The sequence below is a fragment of the Triturus cristatus genome, chromosome 6 (genome assembly GCF_964204655.1).
Source record: "Triturus cristatus chromosome 6, aTriCri1.1, whole genome shotgun sequence".
NCBI lineage: Eukaryota > Metazoa > Chordata > Amphibia > Caudata > Salamandridae > Triturus > Triturus cristatus.
The window spans coordinates 584,258,353-584,277,973 of record NC_140589.1 but is presented as its reverse complement, the minus strand read 5'-3'; the positions used below and the strand labels follow the sequence as shown (position 1 = coordinate 584,277,973).

General features: G+C 44.8%; 1 protein-coding gene across 3 annotated transcripts in view; it reads right to left on the bottom strand.

Annotated features, from left to right (window-relative positions):
• Positions 1-19,621, bottom strand: part of DOP1A (DOP1 leucine zipper like protein A) — a 1,047,530-nt gene that overhangs the window by 441,481 nt on the left and 586,428 nt on the right. For all 3 annotated transcript variants that reach the window (XR_014963003.1, XM_085611023.1, XM_085611022.1), the window contains one exon: positions 44-2,021. Coding sequence is in view for 2 of the 3 variants with exons in the window: in XM_085611023.1 (XP_085467149.1) it covers positions 44-2,021 (1,978 nt within the window). In the remaining variant the exon portion in view is untranslated. The remainder of the gene's footprint in view (positions 1-43; positions 2,022-19,621) is intronic.

Sequence of the window (19,621 nt, the reverse complement as noted above, 5' to 3'; positions counted from 1 at the left end):
ACGAAACAATAAATGATCTAAAGGAAGAGAAAAATGCACATGCCTCTTATCCGATAGTCCGATTTCATATCTATATTGGTGAATTAAATTATCCAAATTTCTGCACAGTTGTAGGGTCACAGACACCACGATCTTTTGTAAAACTTTCCCCATGTAAGGCAAAGTAGTTGTGATTAGACCAATCCACTGGGGGTGCATTTTACAAGCATAGTGCTGGTGTAAAGCCCGAATCACAGCACAAAGAAACATTCCCTGCGATGTGATTGGTTGAGAGTGCAAATACTGGAGGGATGTCATTGGCTGCTGTGGATTGATATGTTCCAGATCAGTGATGATAAATTCGAAACCTCCTTCATTCTCCTCAGGCACAGTCATGACTCTGTGCTCAAGGATAATGAGCCGCTGGAGCACTTTGAGGAGCTGTGACTGAAAGGTGCTGCCGTTGTCAAACTCATCCTCTGAAAAATTGATAAGGCTGTCTTCTGAGAACCCTTCTTCCACAGCAACTATGTTCTTACCAGCCATCTTTTCGCTGTGCCACTTCTGCGCACTAAAGATTGATGAAAGTAAACAGTGGAGTATCACCTTCTGAACCTTACATTTGGATAACATATCTGAAATAAAGCTGGCAAACCCCTTTGCAGAGCTCTCAATGACTTTTGCCAGCTCCATGAGCAGAAGTGACAGAATGTCAATGCTCATCATCTGCATGTTACTATTTCCTATCAAATCTTGCTGTGCAACTTTAACATGAGTCGGGTAATGGCTTCGCATATAGTATAAACACAGGGATATAAGAATTTCAATGTACATAGAACTACGAAAGTTAAGGTTCGATTCCAAAGGGATATGACTGTAGAAGTCTTTCCCCATTACAGAGATTCGATGCCGGGCCAAAAGATTCTGCATCAAAGACAGCTGTGGAGTGTAAGCATTGTTGACGCTTGTAGTAGAAATGGCATTTACAAAAACAGTTGGGTTTGTCTTTAGGATTGCTTTTATGGCTGAAAATGCAAACAGAGTCCTTGACGAGTCATACAACTGAAGATACAGCAGCACATGTTGATACAAAGGATGAATATTAACATGGGGGGATTTTCGCACACCAGGAGAACCCACATCACTTTCAATTTCAGAAATTTCTCCTTCTCCACAACTGTACCAATTCTCCAAATCAAGTCCATCAGTGAAGAAAACATTAGCTTGTTTCAGTTTATCATTTTGAGCCTTTTTCTTGTCATCATCTTTTTTCTTGGGCAGCTTCACTTTTGGTTTGGCTCCTGGTGTTTTAGTAGACTCCTTAAAACCATTGTCTGGAAACTTGTCCATTAATTTGCCTTTCAAACTGAATGGAATGCCATTATGGCTCCTCTTTCTTTGTTGTGGTTCTGCTGAATTGATAATGGCATCTTCCATGATCTGCTGGCTAATAACAGACGATGATGTGATGTTTCGGGAAATGGAATGTGCTATACTTCCAATGCCAGCCTCTGCCGAAACAGACAAAAACTGAGAGCCATCATTGCTGATTACATAGTTCTGGATTGCTTGAACACTTTCAGAATGTGCTTTTATCACCTCTTCCAATGAGCAGGTGGTGCACATTGCATCTTCAGGGTGGGGCTGAGGTTCACATGAAGCATGTTCTTCTTCCAGGGCAGTCACAACTCTACAAACTAGGTCATCAACCACCTGTAGCACAATATCATCAACCGACTCTTCTGTCTGAAGCGGAGGACCTACTTGGGCGCTCGTGTTTTCTACCTCTACTTCGCAGCTCAGGCTGTCACCCACAGAAGACTGCGAACAACCTGAGTCAGAGCTCTGGAGTATCTCCATCTGCTGATACGGAAGATCGAAATCCGACAGAATCATTGGAATGGTTTCGCTGCTGGTGCTTAGCAGAGAAAGTCTGTCGCTCAGAGGGTTGACTGTTAGGCTGAAGTTTTCCATCTCTTCTATCCCAGTCTGCTTTGCTGTGGTCTGTGGATCATGCCTGACGGGCGTGCATGCAAAAGCTTCTGTGAGAAAAGAAAAGCAAAATGAATATGGTAAGTATTGTGGTTATGGTTTAAGTTAGAGCTTGATATATTACTTCTTAAACGTATCAACTTTTGAAATTGTGAAATACATTATAAAATGTGGCAAATACTGTACAATTAGTAGGCAAAGCTGTCTAGGTTTTGTGAGATCTCGGAGAGTTTGATAAATAGTATGACAAGGCCAGTGGTTTATCACTACCTACGCGAAATACAAATAGTGCAGAGTAATGAAAGAAGAAATGACAAAGCATCATTGTAGCACAGCTGCTTCAACTAAATGGAATCTAACAAGTCAAGATGTTTTCTTAAGTTAATTCTAGATTTCTTTCTGAAAATCAGATCATTTCTTTGAACAATCATTTGCAAAACTAATAGGTCTGTTGCGTTGGCTGCCAGCCTTTTAGCGTTGTCAATGCTTGCTTTGTTTTTGCAAAACGTTATTGTTGGGGGATCTCTTGGACCGCTGACAACATTAAAAAAAAAACACTGACTGAAAGCAAAACACATTTCAAGTTTCCAAAAGCACACATTACCATAGCAGTCAGTGGCCCTAAAAGGAACTGATTTGTGTGCCGATGTGCTAATTGTGATACAGCAGAATATCGCTATTAACAGGTAAGTTGGCCTTTTATATATTTAATAGAACAATGGATGAAGAGGGCTGGCTGAAAGTTTATAAAGATTGGTAAAATCAAAAGGTGTTGGCTAACACTAGAATTAAAATTGCCAGTTCTATGTTACCGATATTGGCTTGACAATGGTACTCTTCGGATTCTCTTCAAAATACAGGCAACTGGTTAACTTGCAAATGCATTTCATCCGGCGGGAATCAACTGAACAAATAGTTGTGTGTCATTATAGTGCATACAAAAGCATTGGAAGCCACTATACCACAGCCACAAAGTCAGGAGTCACTGTTTAGGGAGCACCATTAGTGTCTGCACACACACAAATATATATAGAATATATATAATGGGCAGCGTATAATATGATATTTATTACCATTGTTGAGGGTAGGCAGCGAGCAAGAATGACTAATGACTTAAAAGAGGCAAAGTAAACACCATCTAGAAATAAATACCACATTGTACACTGCACATTGGCATATATAGCCTATGCAAGGTATTTTTAATGTGTGCTTGTTTTCACAGAAGGTATTTAATGAAAACCAGGCTGCAAAGGTTTGAATTTCTGCAATATGGTAAAATCACATTGAAGAGACCTTGTGACTAGAAGAGTTGTTTCCCTTCGTAAAGTGGTAGTTACAAGTGATCTGCCAGATAGCAAAATGTGTTTTTCTCATCTTGATGCTGCTGGACTATGGCTATAAACTTGAATTTGGTCTGTGCACTGTAGTAATAAATGGGTGACGTAAATGCATATTAAATAGTACAGTGGATCTAAATAAAGAGCTGTTGGCCCGCATGAGAGAGAGAGAGAGACTGAGAGAGAGAGAGAGAGAGAGAGAGAGAGAGAGCGAGAGAGAGCGAGAGAGAGAGAGAGAGAGAGAGAGAGAGAGATAGAGAGAGAGGAAGAGAGAGAGAGAGAGAGAGAGAGAGAGAGAGAGAGAGAGAGAGAGAGAGAGAGAGAGAGAGAGAGAGAGAGAGAGAGAGAGAGAGAGAGAGAGAGAGAGAGAGATATTAGTGAATAATGATTCTAACATTCATATCTTCTTGTCCATTGATCAACGCTAAGTATTAGTATGGTATGGCTTGTCATAGTATAGTATGATGGTATGGTGTGCCCTTTAATTATACAGCACGATACAACACCATCAACACTCCAAAACTCTCACTCTAAGCCTGAAAGGGCATTGTTTTTTACTGACACGGTTTGCCCCCTTATGTCTGGACGAAGCTATACCTCTCTGTCAACCTCTAAGAAGAGTGTAAAACATGTCAGGGGTTACAATATTTCATTCCAGGTTGGTTGGGATGGTAGTTTACCAATCCTAAGCTATATTACTGTGCATGAATGGTAAAAAGCTTTTGAAATTTCTCAGCCCGACGTGGATGGCACTTGTTAATCCTATGCTTAAAGACGCTGCTGTAAAAACGGTGAAAGGCTTTGTCACTTTCTAGCTCGGCATGGATGGCACTGTACTAATCCTATGCTTAAAAACTCTGTAGAAAAACAGACATTTGAGGTAAGAAAATTTGGAGTACTGGTGGTGTTAGAGTGTTCCTTATAAAATAGCTGTAGATAGATAGATAGATAGATAGACAGACAGACAGACAGACAGACAGACAGACAGATGGATAGATTTTAATACTTACCTGAGAAATAATGTCCCATGCGAAGCAGTGACTCTCAATGTAATTTTATAAATGTATGGCTTCTGTTGCAGTATCTGAGAAGCAATGAGCCCCGAAGTAATGCCCTCAATGTAATGAGATAAAATGAATTGAATCTAGCTGCCTTCCCTTCCAAAACTTGCAAAATTAATTAAACATGATAGGCGATTTTGAAAAGGTTGAGCGAGTGGCTGAAAATAGATAGAATTTATTCCAGAATCCCATAAGTGTGGAGTTAAGGGAAAGTAAAAAAAGAGCATAGATTTACAAGGTGCGGAGTCATGAAAAGTAAAGTCTAATAGTCAACTCACCCACTTATTTTTTCTTTTACAAATGCTGCTCCCCACCCCCCAAAAAGAAATTGCCAACAAAAATAAATGTGATGGTACTTATATTCTAGATAACCTAATTGGTCATAAACATACTGCATTTTCAAATACCTTACAGGGTTAAAGCACTGCTACAGAGCCCTTGGTGTATCAAACAAGTTTCAGGGTGTAACAACAGTGAAGTAACTGGTGGTTAATGCACTTTCTGGAGCAATTTGTTTACAGTCTAGTCACCAATTTGACTCATCACAAGATAGCTCAAATGGGTAATGGGCCTGCTGCAAAACACAAAGTGCAACATGCAGGTCACAGATTTTGATTTTATGTAGCTAACTCAGTGAGTTAGTAGTCCTTTTGTTTCAGAGATCCTTGTTTTATCCACAGCTGACACACAGATGATGGACAGAATGCAGAGCAAATCATACATTCACTCACAGTCAAGGGATCTGGGTTAAATCTAACCCTGGGCGGAGTTCGCAGAGTTGCACTACGTGGAGCTCCGCAAGTGGTGGAGTACGGTAGAAAAATGAAGTTCTTGGTGATTGCACAGTGCTGGATGCTTGTCCGCACTGTGCAATCATTGCGAACAGCACCATGCACAGTGCAAGCTTACCTTTTCTGCTGCTCGAGTAGATTTTTACTCGAGCGGCAGCTTTCTCAACGCAAACGGGCAGTTTCTCAACATGAGCGGTCGCGAGCATACGCGACCACTCGCAATGAGAAACCTCACACACCCCCACGTTGAGAAATCTCGCCGGGAGGTTTATTTTCCACACTCGCGCTCGCCAACTTGATGTCGGCGATCGCGAATGAGGAAAATTCTTGCCGGGAGGTGGATTTCCCTTGCTCGCGCTCGCCAACTTGACGTTGGTGAACGTGAGCGAGTAAAAAAAACTCCGCTCTGCTGCGTGAAGCAGAGTTTTTCGGAACTCTGCGAGCTCTGCGGAGTGCGGGTAAATCCGCGAGCGGAGCAGAGTTCACCGCCCAGGGTTGGCTAAATCCATTGTTCTTTTGCTCACCATGCCACCCCAGTTTAGACCCAGATATATGCAAATTAGTCTTGATCCTGTGCCTCATAGGAACAGTCCAGCCCGAACTGCTAAGCTAGGTTCTCCCTGGACCCGAAACAAGCATTCTGGGATCGGTTTCAGGGCATCACCTCTCATCAGCGAGACCAGCTTGAAGCCAATAGCACAGTGAGCCCGGGACCCACGTCTGGGCATACCCGGCACACTCAGGGCGTGAAAATGTGTCCGTTTTTTATATATAAAAGCCAGCTCCAGAGTAAATCTTCCTGGCATGCTGCCTTGGTTGGTGTGAAATTTATTTCTTCAGTCAAACTTCAGCGTTGCGCTCACATATCACAATTCAACGCTGAAGTTTGACTGAAGAAAGAAATTTCACACCAACAGAGGCAGCACGCCAGGAAGATTTACTCCGGAGCTGGCTTTTATATATAAAAAACGGACGCATTTGAAGCAACATCCTTGGATTATTACACGTGTTAAAGCTTTTTTGCAACGACTGCCTGACAAGTCGTTAAAAACAACATAGGACAACTAAAAGATTACACTCGCCAATCACTAGTTTTTGGACATGAGCAGTGGATTCTTTCACATTATGTAAAAGTTATTTTGGTCCTGAAGAGAACCCCATAAGAAGTGGGTTCGAAACGCGTCAACCTTGCGTTATTTTGCCAAACAAACTTGTGTTTAATTGTTTTGCTTTTGTGCACTGCAAATTTGATGTAAATTTAAAGGGCCAAGTATTCTGTGTAGGAGTGCACTTGAAGGACTATTGTCTAATCTTTTTGTGTTATTTGGTTGATACCCCTGGTATTTCAAAATATCAAATAGGTTTAGTTAACCAGGAAGAGGTTGTGGTGTATGGCTGGAGTTGTGTGTGGGTTATAAGTGTATACGAATGGGGACTGAGTTGTATGAAGGAGATGATAAGAAGGGTGTGGTGAGTTTGTATTAAAAATGGTCTGAGTATTTGTGTACAAAGAGTGTGTTTTATTGTTATTTTTCTATAAAGTTTTGATGTGAATTTAAAAGAAGCTTCTCTGAGATAAAAAAGATAAAAGAATTTTGAAATAAATTTGGAAAAATTCAACTGTGAAATAAGGTTGTCATAGACTTCATTTCTATGCGCCACTGAAGTGTTGTTTGATGGAATATCAGTATTGGCAATTTTTGTTGTTCTGTATATTAGAGGTTCAGTCTTACTGGTCCGAGCCAAGACCCGTTGTTGTTCTTTTGTTTCAACCAAATGCCTGTTTTCCAGCATTGCCTGGTGAAATAAATGAAGTACAACTTTACAGTGGTACAGCTGAATGTCCTCAGTATGTATTTCTCCCAGCTCTGTGCGATCAGTCATCTGATGCCATAATATTTTATGCAATAGCCTTCAAACTAATCTCATCAATGAAAATTGCCTGCTACGCCGAAAAGATCAGTAGAAAAACTGTCGGACGTTTAATAGGCATGTGTGCTTTATACTCAATGTGCTTGATTTATAAAGAACTGCACACATTATTGCCTAGGGGGACTGTGTGTCCCACAAATGTATATCACAGTCTCCGCGCGGACGTGCTGATTCAAAGCCGGGACAGCATGCAGGAGGAGAATTAACTTGTCAGTGCAGGTGCTGTCCGTACAATTCTAGACATGCCTTCCCTGAATACAAACGAAACGGGCGTGTTTCAACATTTTCGGCACTTATTGGCCCCAATAATTGGCCACAAGATGGAGAGATATGGGGCTGCTAACGCCAGAAGGCCCCCCCCACCATGACACATGGTCTTAATAGACCATTTCCCTGAGTGGCCAAGGCTACCCAGGGCCGTACAGGCAGGGTAGCCTTTGCACAGTTTGCACCCCAGGCAAAACCAGATTTGGTGCAGCCTACACTTTGAGGATTTTTTTTCATTTGGCTTTCGTTAGCCCGCAAATACACGTTTTAAACTGCATGCGGGTACTTAGTATCCTGCCTTTATAAGGAATGGAAACAAAACTATAAATACCAGACTACGAAGAGAAAACATCAAACTTAGTAAATACCCATCTGAACATGTAGTAACTTTAGAGTTGTGACCTAACCCTGAGCCTGGGCCTAGGCCGAATCCCATCTCACTACTGTCCCTGCCTGGCCTCGGCCTCGAATAAAAGGGGACACTGCGTTGCTGCCGAGGGATGGAGAGTTCTCTGCTGTCCCAGACCTTCCTCACCTTCTTGGCAGTATGCTGACTTGCTGTTGCTTGCTGTTTTGGGAGCACCGGTCACTCACTGACTGTTTCATTCAGAGCAGTGACAGGCCTTCTGTGAGCAAACATCTCCGTGCCCTTTATGCACCTGACGTGAACCTCCTCAGCTAGCGCTGTGACAGATGGGAAGGGACGGTACGTTGGGAGAGCGGCAGAAGGGAGGGGAGAGCGGAGACTGGTTTTTAGGTCTCGTCTGAGACAGCGCTTTAGCGCTGCTCTGGCGAGACTTATAGTAAGCGAGTTTTGGAAGTGCAAACAGTGCTTTTCAGGCCTCCAAATACAGTGCATGTGCGCCAGGCGCGCGCACCATTTGGCAGCCTGAAAAGCACTGCCTGATCACTTGCTTTGATGTCCTCAGTGAGCCGCGCGGCCACTGAGGACATCAAAGTGCACACCATTTGCAACCCCCTTCTTGTTTTTTGGATGGCATTTATATTACGGCCGCCTTATCTTTCCTTTCCGTCGCTGCTTCTACATTTTTGGCTTTCCCCCTCCCTCCTCGTGATAGGAGCCCTCCCCCCACCCTCCAAGCACAAACACAGCTGTGGGTTTCTCAGTACACGTAGGAGATCTGACACCCAAACCCTCTCAAAAGTGTAGCTGACTCCAAACCACCACCAGTATGGCTGCACTTGAATGCTCCTACTTGGTAGTGACTCAAGAAAATAGCAACAGAAGATGAATGCGGAGTCCGGACGATTGGTATGCTACTGCTAGTCCATACCAGCAAGCAGATTTGTCCGTGGAGGAAGAAAGAAAGGCTTTCCTCTTGCTTGCTCTCCCAAGCGCGCGCTTCAACACTCCTCCCCCTCCCCACCACAGAGCGCGTCTCGCGGCCACTTCAGTCATATTGCCTGTTTCAGATTCACTTGCCTGGTGAATGATTTCCTTGCCCCACAAAATATGCTCCCCAGCTGTCAGACTGTCACAGGGGGTCTGACATGAGACTGCTCTTCGCCATCTCCCCCAGCCTTTCATGTGTGTTTATGACATGTAGCTGACTCTGCTCCAGCCCCACTGACCTCTCAAAAACGCACTTTTCACGTGACTCAATTCCACCCAGCCTTCCTGGCCCTTCAGAAGTGTGCTTTGCGTGATTGAAACTGCCCCAGCCCTCTTGGTTGTTCACGTGTGCGTCTGGCATGACACTGCCCCTTTAAAAGCCCCACAGGCCTGTCAGATATACCACTGGCGTGCTACTAACTGTGCCGCAGCCCCACTGCCCTATCAGCGGGCCCTCCCAATAGTGACTCACAAAATCTACCCATCCTTCTGGTTCAGACAGGGGGCGCCTGGCATGTGACTGGTTCTGCCCCGGCCCTTCTGATCTTTCAAAGAGGTGCCTCAAGCGTAACAGACTCTGCAAAAACCTTATTATCTTTCTGAGCTGCCTCACATAAAACCGCCACAGTTCTATGGCCAGAAAATGCTGCAGATTAAATTTGACTGACTTTCTCCGTACCCTTTCGGCCTGTCTTACGTCCGATTTAGTGGTGAGTGCCTCTTCCTTTGCCCTACTAACGCTGTGTGTGACTCTGCCCCAGCCCTACTAACCTTCCAGCGGCATTACTAACTTTCTCAGAGCTGCCAGATGCATGGCTGAGGGGGCTGTAGACATACTGGCCTTTCAGGGGTACACCTGGCACGTGACTGGTGTGACCCATGTATCAGCTGTGCGCCCGCCAATACTTGCGCCAGCCCTTGCGCCCTGTCAGAGGGCCCCCCCAGCGTGACTCACCCCACCCCCTCCATCTGCCTTAGACAGGGGGTGTCTGCATATGACTGACTCCGCCCCAGAGTACTGGCTTTTCAGTGACACTGACCTTTCAGGAATGCTCCCAGCCTACCAGTCATCACAGTTTGCCTCCAGGCCTCAGTTCTGATACATATTTGTGAGAATTCATTTTTAAAGAGAATCAAAAAGCAGATTTTAACTGCGCTCTTCATTAGTTTGTCAGGGTGTCTGGAAAAAGGAAACTCAATGGATTCAGTCAAGCAGATATACAGGAACTCACCTGTTTTACTCCCGGAAATCAGGCAGATTCCATCAAAAGAACAACTAGGGATTAAATAGATACAGACAACCCTACCCTAGCTTTCACCCACAATGCACCAGTGACAGGCCCAGAGTAGTGTGTCAGCAGCAACCTGCCACAAGGAGGCCCCCTAATGCTCTTTCTGTCTGATCCGAAGACAGCATTAGGGTGAACAGAATCTTTTCATTTACAGACATGTCCAGCTACAATCGAAAGAGGGATTACATGAAATAAATACCAGTGGTTATATTCATATTTAGGTATAAATATTCATTTTTAGCTGCTTAAAAATACTCAGGTCAAGACCCTTCCTTGTTGAAACATTTCTTCCGCCAGCCTGTTAATTTGTAAATGCATGAAGACAGGGGGAAGGTAAGATTCTTTCTGTTTCTCTTGTAAGCCATGGGCCAGACATTGGAGGAGGGGGAGGGTTAGAGCCGGCCACGGTATTAGAAACAAGAAGAATCTTACCTCCCCCCTTGTCTTCATGCATTTACGAATTAACAGGCTGAAAGACAAAATGTTGCAAAAATTAAACAGACTCGCTAAGTAACCAAGAGGGTCTCAGCCAGCATGTCTGCTTCTGACGCCTCTGGAAACTTTCAAGGCAGCTCTAATCACTGTGCCTCCTGCAGAGCCCGGAACTTGCACAGTAATTATCTACCGAGTGCGGGAAGCACGAGTCACCGACAAAGCATTGTGAGGGAAGCCGTTAACAACAAGCATTTGCAATGCAATAGGTCTCGCAGTTACACGAGTTAAAGCTATTGGCATTGTAAATGACAATCCCAATAGGCATTGTTATTTGCAATGTCAATAGCTCAAACTCTCGTAAATGCGAGACCTAATGCATTGCAAATGCTTGTTATGTCCGGCATGGGAGCAGCTGGAAAACGGCTGCATGCCCCTCGTGGGCCCAGCACGCCCATGCTAAAGGCTGACCCTGCATAATACAGGGTTACATTTGCTTCTCTAATTCATGGTTTACTTGGGCCGACGGAACAAGGCGGTACAGCTGACCCCTGGCGGCAATGCATCATCCAGGGTGAGGAGCATGTGCCACACCAGGAGACACGCAGGGAACGGAGGCGACGGGAGAGCCCAGACCCTGACCACCTATGAATCGGGGCTGAGTCTGGACCTGGGCTAGCCACATGCCCTGGACCGACCAGAGGCAGACATTCTGCAGAACGGTGCATGCACAGATTATGCATTCTGCACGGACGCCTGACACTTTCGAATGGAAACGTTTTTTGTCAATGTGCAGATACACAAGATCCACTGTTTCCCCAATCTGCTACAAATTGTGAAAAATGTTTTCCTGATGTGCCCACTCTCTCTCCAGATGTGTCTGTGCTTCCGAATATCTTCTATAAACTGGAAGTATCTGAAGCAAACTATTCCTGCGGATCCCACTGAATCACTAGGGAAGCTGGGTTATTTCTACAACTGGAACCTCAAAAATATACATGACAGTCTTCTAGGTGCACACACAAGCTCAATCCGGGATACCCTTCTGGGCGATAGTGTACTTTACAAACAATCATACCATAACACATACAACTATACATCCAACAAATGAACAAGTTACTTACCTTTGGTAACGTCCTTTTTGGTGGATACTCTAATAACAGATCTATCGCCTTCAAATACACCCCAAGCGTCAGACTGGATCTGGATAACTTTTCTCTAACAATGTTCCAGGGCTCCGCTGTATGGAGCTGTAGCAGCTCCACACTAACTCTGTACCAGCCCAGGAGTGATGGAGGAGAGCTGCATATTTGCGCCACCCCTTTGCACTGACGTCAGTTTCTTGCATGCCTCTTTCCACGCCCCCAGGTGCAGAGCATGAACAATCAGTAGTATAAGTGTGAAGATTCCTAACTTCGGGCCTTCTTAGATGTTTAAAAGAGGCCACTCCACAGAACAGGGAGGTGGGTGTGCAGTGACGAACCTGTGGTTAGAGTATCCACCACAAAGAGCGTTACCAAAGGTGAGAAACTTCTTCTGATGGATACTGCTAACCGCAGATACTTCACCTTAGAACAGATGCCAACGTTGTAACTACCCAGGTCGAGAGTCTGTGGACTGAACTAGGACTGAAAATTCTAGCTGGATCAAGCAGGCGAAATGTCCTTCCAGAGCGACCTGGCTGTCAAGACAGTAGCGCTTTGCGAACGTATAAGCCGACACCCGTCACAGCCTAACAGATGTCAAGGACAAGCACTTCATGTGCCAACGCAGTGGTTACAGCCTAAGTCCTGTTGGAACTGGCCAAGAAGCAGCTAATGGAAGGTCTGAGAGCCCATCAATAGCAGATCTTAAAGCAGAGGACTGTCCACCTTGACAGGGTCCTCTTCAGCATAGCCTTACTTGTCTTCCCCTCAAGAGAACTCCACAAACAGTTGATTGTCCACACAGTGTTTTTGGTACTATCAATGTATAAGCTTAAAGCCCTTCTGGGGTCCCCTATTGAAACATTTTCTCCTCTTTTGAAGGATGAAGAAGGGGCAAAGAACATAGACAGGGTGATAGTTTGCCCAATGTGGAAAGGAGTCACAACTTTAGGCAAGAAGGCTGCCTGGGTTCTCAACACCGGTTTGTTTGGAAAAAGGGCAGACAAAGGAGGATACATCAACAGTGCCTGAAGCTGATTTGTGATGAGCTTAAGTTATCGCAATGGGGAACACAATCTTCAAAGTCAAGAGACACACCAAAACGGCTATGTGGATGCGCAAAGGGCATGCAGATAAGTAATGTTAAGACCAAATTAAGCCTCACTGTGGCATCAGAAAAGATTCCGGAGGAAACAGATGTCAAGCATTTTATAAACCTCATCACAAGAGAGTTAAACAAGGAAAAAAGGACTGAAAAATAAACCATTTATTAGTGCTCACTACAAGGCCTTGATGGGCCAATAAATAAAACAATTTATTATAACAGTTACCACACCAAGTCACAAGCCTGTTCTATCTCCCTCCATAAACGGACTTCGAGGAAGGGCATCTGGAGGCACGGATGACATCCACCACTTCTGGCAGCAGATTGCACAAGTTACTACTTGTGTAACGATATATCTGTAAGAGACATTAGTTAGTGATAGATTCCTTACCTTAGAATATTCCCCAGGCGTCAGTCTGGATCCGGAAAGTTTTCTGCTTAGCAGTACCCCTGCGTACCAGTAGGTGGCGCCACGCAGCTCCGCGCCAGTCACTGGCGTTGTGCACGCTGGGATGACGTCACGGAAGCTACTTAGGCACCACCCATGTGCGCTGATGTCAGTTCTGTACACAACTTTCTGCGCCGAAACGCAGTCATGCGAGAAACTTACATTTGGTGCATAAAACTAGGGCCCTAAAAGGGGACGACCTTAACCCTAGTAATCAGTTCGCAGAACGGGGAGGATGGGTGGGGCAGTAAGGAATCTATCACTAACTAATGTCTCTTACAGATATATCGTTACACAAGTAGTAACTTGTGCATCTGAAAGAGACACGTTAGTGATAGGTTCCTTACCTTAGAATAGATACCCCAGCAATACCAACCCCGGTGGTGGGTCTGCGAACAAGATTACACCAGAAAGTCACAGAGCACAGAACGGCCAAAGAAGCCGTCTCTCCGGACCTGACTGTCAAGGCAGTAGTGCTTGGTAAACGTGTGCAGCGAGGCCCACGTAGCTGCCTGACAAATATCCTACAAGGGGACACCGCGTCCCAAGGCAGTAGTGGCTGCAGTTGCCCTGGTCGAATGGGCACGCAGTCCCACAGGAGGCTCCTTCTTGGCCAAAAAGTAACAGGCTTTGATACACAGAACGACCCACCAGGAGATGGTCCGTTTGTGCACCGCCCGACCTCTTTTGGCGCCCACGTAGCCAACACAGAGCTGATCATCCACCCGGAACTGCTGTGTACGCTGCAGATAGAATGCGAGCGCACATTTAGGGTCCAGACAGTGGAGCCGCTCCTCTTCCCTTGAAGGATGCGGAGGCAGAAAAAAAGTGGGCAAAGTGATGGTCTGCCCGATGTGGAAGGGCGTGACAACATTTGGCAAGAAAGAAGGACATGTCCTCAGAACTATCTTGTCCGGATGAACAGAAAGGAAAGGAGGTTTGGAAGAAAGAGCCTGGAGCTCACTCACTCTCCTGGCAGAGGTGATAGCTACCAGGAAAGCCGTCTTGAGAGTAAGAAGACGTAAGGGACAGTTATGAAGGGGCTCAAAGGGAGCGCACATCAGAAAAGTCAAGACAAGATTCAAGTCCCACTGAGGCATTATGAAGGGCACAGGTGGGAACGTATGCGTAATGCCCTTAAGAAAACGGTTAACAACCAGGGACTTAAAAAAAGAAGGCAAATCTGGAAGCCGTAGAAAGGCAGAGATGGCTGAAAGATAACCTTTAAGAGTGCCCAGAGAAGAGCCCTGTTGGGCCAAAGAGAGAAGGAACAGAAGAACCTCAGAAAGAGGGGCAGAAAGGGGATCCACAGTCTTAGCTGTGCACCATGCCACAAATCTGTTCCACCTACAGGCGTACACCGTTTTAGTGGAGGGACGCCTGGCTGCCAGGATGACATCACAGACTTCGGGAGGAAGATCGAAAGGTGTCAACTGTCGCCGCTCAATCTCCAAGCATGGAGGTGGAGGCTGGGCAGGTTTGGGTGGAGGACCGTTCCCTGCTGGTGCGACAGAAGATCCTCCCGAAGAGGCAGACGGATCGGGGGATCGATGCTCATACTGAGTAGCTCGGGATACCATACTCTTCGAGCCCAGTCCGGAGCCACAAGAATAACCTGGGCCCGGTCGCGCCTGATCTTTTTCAGCACTCTGGGCAGATGTGGTATAGGCGGAAAGGCGTACAACAGACCGCAGCTCCACTCGAGACGAAAAGTGTCTCCGAGCGAGTGCCGCCTTGGAAATTCCAACGCGCAGAACTGATGACATTGCGCGTTCTCTTCAGTGGCGAATAGATCTAACCAAGGCTCTCCCCATCGCAGAAAGAGACCTTGCGCCACGTTCGAGTTCAGACGCCATTCGTGATCCATCAGACGCCATTCGTGATCCATCATGCACCGGCGGCTGAGTTCGTCCGCCCTGGTGTTCAAAGAACCTGCCAGGTGTTGAACGTCAAGGAAATGCTTTGACGTTCCAGCCATGTCCAGAGGCGCAGAGCCTCTTGACATAGGGTCCACCCCGCCTTGTTTGTTGCAATACCTTGTAGCCTTTTAGAAGTGTAACTTCCAATTGGGAAGAGATCGAGATTTGGAGTTTGGTGTCCCTGAACTCACAATTTAAAAATACATCTTTTAGTGCAGTTGGTTTTTAAATTGCATGTTTGAAAATGCCACTTTTAGAAAGTAGAACAATAAGAAAATGCAGCTTAGATGCACTCAGTACTCTCACTAAAACAATAACATAGTTATACAATCTTTACTGAATTTAAACAAATTCTGTGTGCACCAAGTGGGGGGCTCTGCCAGCCTCCAATTTCAAACGTGAAAAAACAACACCCAAGAAATTCATCTGGGAATACCCAGTGCACTACAAATCTATACACTGAAGTGTATGCAACTTTTATAGACACTATGAATCAACAACAATTTGTAATTGTACTTGTTATAAACAACAGTAATCAGCATGTAGTCCATGAATCAAATTGAAATCAATGAATCAAGACGTCCACCGACGAATGAATTCTTTCTGCTTTTATTCCCGAAGATTGCAGATAAACATGATGACAGGATGACAAATGAAACAGCTTTTTAACAGCGAAAACATCCGGGTTTTTCACATTTCCTAATGCATTTCGGGCCTTCAAACTAAGCCCTTCGTCAGGGGAATCTAGAAAGTGACAATATTCAAATTAACAAGCACCAGATGTCAACAAATAAGACATTGTGGGTCATATGTGGGCAGGAACACCAAGCTCTTACAGTCTCATCCAAAGTTGTGAAACAAAAGAAACAAAAAAATTAAAAGATAAACAAAAATTAACAATAAAGGAAAGACCCACCACAGAGCAACGATGTCCAAATGACATGTGCACCAACAGAAATTAGTTGTGAAAGCTGATTATAACCGAGCCAGGACCAAACCGAGTTATTGTGCGCCATGAAAATTCCACAAGTTTCCACCATCATCAACCAATACAACAGAAATAGCCAAAAGGTAATGTCATGCGCTTACCTATGGTCTTACGTGAAAAATCGCACTGTAATATGCGTGAAAATAAAGTCAGGACGAAACAAAATCTAAAAAATAACGAGTGGCGCGATTACTACTCAAAATTAACCAAAGAGTGAGCATGAATGAACTAATAGCAGCTCACATGGCCAGCTTACCAAATGCGTTTAAAGCAAGTGCACCATCAGAGTTGCACGTGATAATAATCTGCCGCGTCTGCAAGGCGAAATTGAAAAGTAACAGTGTCAAATCCTCACAAGTGCCAATGTGTATACAAAAATGTGCAAGAGCACACATGCAACGCTTACCCTAGCCTGACTGACCGCAGCAACCTCAATGGTGCAACAGATATTTGGTAGACAATACCTAAAACCAACACACAAAGCAAATAAAAGTAACTGCTGTGAAAAACAGAATTCAGATAGAACTGAATTCGGTGACTGACTGTAAAAAGGAAGCCGAGGACTCCCCACTAATCCACACTTTCGACTGGTCTCAGATTGATTTACGAGTGCTCGTTCTACCGGAAAAGATCCGATAACGTGTGGGGCATTTAAATGTGATCGAGTAAACAAACTATGGTCATAAAAATGGGACTAACGTTTTGAGACGGCGGACATGACAGTAACCAAGTAAACGAAAAGTAATAACACCATAATAATGGGACTGACGTTTAAACACGGCGACCATGACTGTAACCAGGTGAACAAAAGGTGAAAGTAATGACATCATAGTATTGGTGAATACCCAATGATGAAAAAATAATATAAAACAAATACCAATGAAATGAGTGATCAGAAACAGAAATAAATCAAAAACCATAAGAAGCATAAATAGCACCACAATATTAGTGAATCCAGCATGGATGATAAAACATCATAAAAAATCATAAAAACATCAACGGTGAATGTAGAAACTGCAACATAAATATGAGTGAGGAAACTACAACATAAATATGAATATGTGAAAACAACAAATATACAAACTTTATCGATAAATACAAAACATTCAATGAATGAAAACAACAACATTTTCAACAGTGGAAAGACATGATGACAATACTACTGTAAGCATGATGCAGTTAATAGTGTAAACCCCACTTTAGGCCTAACAATCAACAATGAAGGTGATGCAGTTGAAGGCATATATGGTTTAACCTGGAGAATCAGTAAAAGAATAACCATTGATGAAAGCAGGTCTATATTCAATTTAAAGCGAACGTGGAGAGCATCAATCAATAAAAGAAGATGTCATTATAAAAAAACAAGACAATTCAAATTTATCATTCAACCCTTTCGGGGACAGTGTTTGCATGAACCAAATCCAATAAGTTACACGTCTCAGTGTATAGATTTGTAATGCACTGGGTATTCCCAGATACATTTCTGGGGTGTTGTTTTTTCACTTTTAGAAAGTAGGCATTTTCTTGCTTTACCAATCTGTGCCTCTGACTGTCTGTGGAATCCATGTCTGAAGAACAATAACAGTTGGGCTGTTTGTACATTCACTCTAGACGGTCACACAAAGGGGGCTGAGGTGTGCCCTGCATATCCTGATGGTCCACCAACAGGCTGATGGGTCTTCCTGAGCTGGAGTGGTGAGAGCAGTTGTCACTGACACCTGAATAGGGCTGTGCCTGTCCTCACACAAAGCTGTCTCCACCCCCTGTATTGTGTCTGGAGCCAGGTCAGGAAATGGCAGGATCTTGTGCACTTCAGAGACTTTTCTTTGAAGTTTGCCTATTTCAAAGGATGAAACTGGTATAAGTACTGCAGCTGTGACACCATAGCTCAGAACACTTCTGGACTAAGAGGAGATTCTGCCAAGAAGAAGAGCTCCCAAAGCTGTAGGAGGGGAACTGCCACTCTGCTTGTTGCTGCGTTGTGCTGGCCTACTGCTTGCTGCTTCTGTCTTGGGCAGTGAAAGGACTGGGCTTTTGCTTTCTGTATCCTGCTTGCCAAGGTTCTCCAAGGGCTTGTATGTACTAGCCTCCTGTTAAGAAGTCTCAGGGCCATCAAAGACTTCACCTGCAGCCTCTGAACACCTCTGCTGGAAGTTCTGACCTGCCAAGTACTACCAATTCCAGTTCTAGGCCCTTGGAGGTGGCTTTGCTGCAAAGAGAGAAGAGAGAAGAAATCCAGCCATCCTGTTTTTCCTGCCGCAGCATCGCCATGCGGTTGAAAAACCAATGCATCGCCGCGGTGTGGCTGAAAAATCGAGGCAGCGCCTGCCATGTAGCACCATGTCTCCAACATCCAAAGCACCCGCTTCGACTCCGACGCGGGCCCTGCTGTGCGGCTGAAGAAAGCAATGCATCACCTGCTATACGACTGGAAAATCGACGTAGCACCTGTTTCGCCACATCAACACAGCACATCTGGATTTCCGACACATCGCATCCGTGCGCCAAGATCTCTACTTGATGTAGCCCCGCAGTACGGACCCAAGGCCGCATGTCCAGAAATTGACGCTTCACCTCCACTTGCAGTAAGGAATCGATGCAACACTTTCCCTGCTGTGCAGTAGGAAAGGACACCTCCATCCCCCTGGGACTAAGGGATCAATGCCTCGCTTTTGGTTTCCGACACCTCACCCGTGCCTGTTTTTCATCTCTGATTTTGATGCATAAAAGGTAATTCGTGCTAAAACCAACGCATCCATAGATTTCTATGGACTGAACTTGGTGATCCTTTTAAAAGTGATATCTTTGCTATGTATGGTTTTTTTTTGTCGTTTCGGCCTAGGTTTGCTTAGATAAAAGTTGGTTATTTTTTTTAGACTGGTGTGGTGTCTATTTGTAGTGTTTTCTCTGTGTTACTGTGTGTGTTTGTACAAATGCTTTACATATTGCCTCTGAGATAAGCCTGACTGCTCGTGTCAATCTACCAAGCAGGTGAGCAGGGGTTATCTTAGCTGCGTAATCCCCTTGCCCTGACTAGGATAAGGGTCCCTACTTGGACAGGGTGCAAACCTCTGTCAACTAGAGACCCCGATTTCTAACAACGGCCCTTCCCAGACAATCAGTAGCATCAATGCCAGCATGAATCACATATTTGTCTGCATTGTGTCGATTGTGAAGTGTTTGAGCCAGTGAGGACCTAAGTTCTACCAGAACTGCCAGAAAGATCTTCCTGGCCATGTCCAAGGGGGCATGTGTATATCCGCCAAATAAGCAGACTGTCTTGAGCAATCTCATTGCTAGGCAAGGCAAGAAAAAAATGTTTCCAAATGCCTCAATCCTTTTAGACTCCCTATCCGGAGACGTGGGGTATGCATTGGGCTCACCTTGCTGATTGAGGTCTGAAAGGACCCTCTCGAACAGGGTATTTAGTGACAAAATTGATCAAAAGGCATCAGTCTGTGCCATATGGCCACCTGCCAATTCACTGATTGAAAAGAACAGGACTTTGACAAGGTACCCTTCAAGGTATCATTGGTGGTCCCATTGAAAGTGAGCAAGGAATCAGATGTAGCTGTTCCA